This window comes from Pseudomyrmex gracilis, unplaced genomic scaffold, assembly GCF_002006095.1.
Source record: "Pseudomyrmex gracilis isolate BER0280 unplaced genomic scaffold, ASM200609v1 scaffold_5147, whole genome shotgun sequence".
In the NCBI taxonomy this organism is placed as follows: Eukaryota; Metazoa; Arthropoda; class Insecta; order Hymenoptera; family Formicidae; genus Pseudomyrmex; species Pseudomyrmex gracilis.
Window position 1 is genome coordinate 1 of NW_018025731.1, and position 2,023 is coordinate 2,023.

The 2,023-nt window shown below is 38.2% G+C and overlaps 1 protein-coding gene across 1 annotated transcript; it reads left to right on the forward strand.

Moving 5' to 3' along the window:
• Positions 1 to 179: 179 nt before the first annotated feature.
• Positions 180 to 1,776, forward strand: LOC109863459 (the record flags this gene model as incomplete). The annotated part of the gene is made up of 1 exon (XM_020443728.1): positions 180 to 1,776. A coding segment is annotated over exon 1 (1,597 nt), but the record flags the coding sequence as incomplete, so codon positions are not given.
• Between the last annotated feature and the right edge of the window lie 247 nt (positions 1,777 to 2,023).

Here is a 2,023-nt window from a genome sequence, read left to right on the forward strand (position 1 = left end):
AAAAGAAAATACATCTATAATAATTATTGTAGGAATTGTTAAATTCAACAAATTTTTTCCCGCATGAAGCAACTTTTAATATTTTAAAAAATTACATTGTTTAAACAATTAAATATAATTTTCAGATGCGACCAAAAAAGGAANGACAACGCGCAAAATTTACTGATGATGATATGAAAATGGCAGTTCATGCAGTCATGAAAGGAGGAATTTCTGTTCGAAAATCAGCTCAGTACTACAACATCAAGTTCCAAACTTTGGCTCGTTATGTGAAAATATGCAAAGAAGATCCAGACAAGCCAATGCAAATGTCTCCAAATTACTCAAACAGAAAAGTCTTTACGGAAAAAGAAGAGGCAGCGTTGGCGCAGTATTTAATTCGGTGCAGTCAAATGGCATTTGGATTACCCAAGAAAGATTTTCTGGCATTGGTTCTTAGTTTTGCGGAGAAGAATCAGAAGAAGATACCAAAGTCTTGGGCAGACAACAAAGCAGCTGAAGATTGGTTCAAAGGGTTCATAAGACGCAATCCAACAGTGAGCCTCCGTAAACCAGAAGCTTGTAGCTTATCCCGACTGACATCTTTCAACAAACACAATGTTGGTGTCTTTTTTGACAACTTGGAGACAATCAAGGAAAGGTGGCCGGAATTATTTACCAATGGACATAGGATTTGGAATTTAGACGAAACGTCAACCTGCACTGTTCAAGCTCCAAAAAATGTACTTGCAGAAAGAGGCGTTAAACAAGTCTATAAAGCTACCAGCGGAGAACGAGGGATTACTGTTACGTCTTGCTTCATTGTTAGTGCATCTGGTACTTGTTTGCCGCCAGCAATGGTCTTTCCAAGAGTGTATTTCAAAGATCACATGCTGACAGGGTGTATTCCAGGAACATTGGGCTTGGCCAATCCATCTGGTTGGATGACATCAANTTTGTTTTCCAAGGTCTTGGATCATTTTATTCAACACACTAATTCTTCTCAAGAGAACCATCAATTGTTAATTATGGACAACCACGAGAGCCACGTCTCATCAGCTGTAATAGAGAAGGCTGTTGACAATGGTGTTATCCTTTTGACTCTTCCACCACACTGCAGTAATCGCCTACAACCTTTGGACGTTTCAGTTTATAGCCCTTTCAAAACAGCTTATAATGGAGAGTGCGATAGTTTGATGAAACAACAGCCAGGTGTGCCTATCGACATCTATAAAATTNCATCTATAGTTCATAAAGCTGCTGACGAAGCAATGACTCCCAAGAACATTAAGAGCGGCTTCTCTAAATCTGGAATTTATCCGTTCAATCGACACATTTTCACCGACGGCGACTTTTTGGGTTCTTACGTTACTGATCGCCCAGTGGAAAATGCGAGTGAATCAGTGTCTACTAGTCAAAATATTCCAGACAATTCAGAGTCTAGTCCAACAACTCAAGCACTTTTACCAAGGCCTACTAACGGAAACGAGCCTGACGCTTCATCTTCACTGGATGCCGGAGTGAATGAAACCGCTCAATCTACCTATCAATTGCCAGGTAAACAATTCATTCTGCCGGAAGACATTGTTGCATTTCCTAAAGCAGCTCCGCGCAAAGCGAATCGACAAAAAAGAGAAAAAGGCCGAAGTAAGATTGTGACTGACACTCCTGAGAAGAATTTAGTCATCAAAAAAGAAAACGAAAAAGCTGATAAGGCGAACAAATCCANCAAGCCTAAAAAGCCGTCTAAAAAGTCAAACCAGTCTAAAAAAGTCAAGAATTTATTGGAAGCAAATGGTGAAACATTTGAGAAGACTGTCTGCACTCGGAANAATAAGAGANAGATTTCCATTGAAGAAGAAATTAATGAAAATTGTAAGGGTCTCGCTAAAAAAAAGAAAAGTTCAAAAGAAAACTCCAAGTTTGTAGAGCAAAAAAGTGTTTCACGCAATTTGCAATTTGATAATTATTAAGCATTGAGTTCCTATAATTAAAAATGTGATGTTAGTTAATCCATAAAAGTGATAAAGAATTAGCTTTTTTT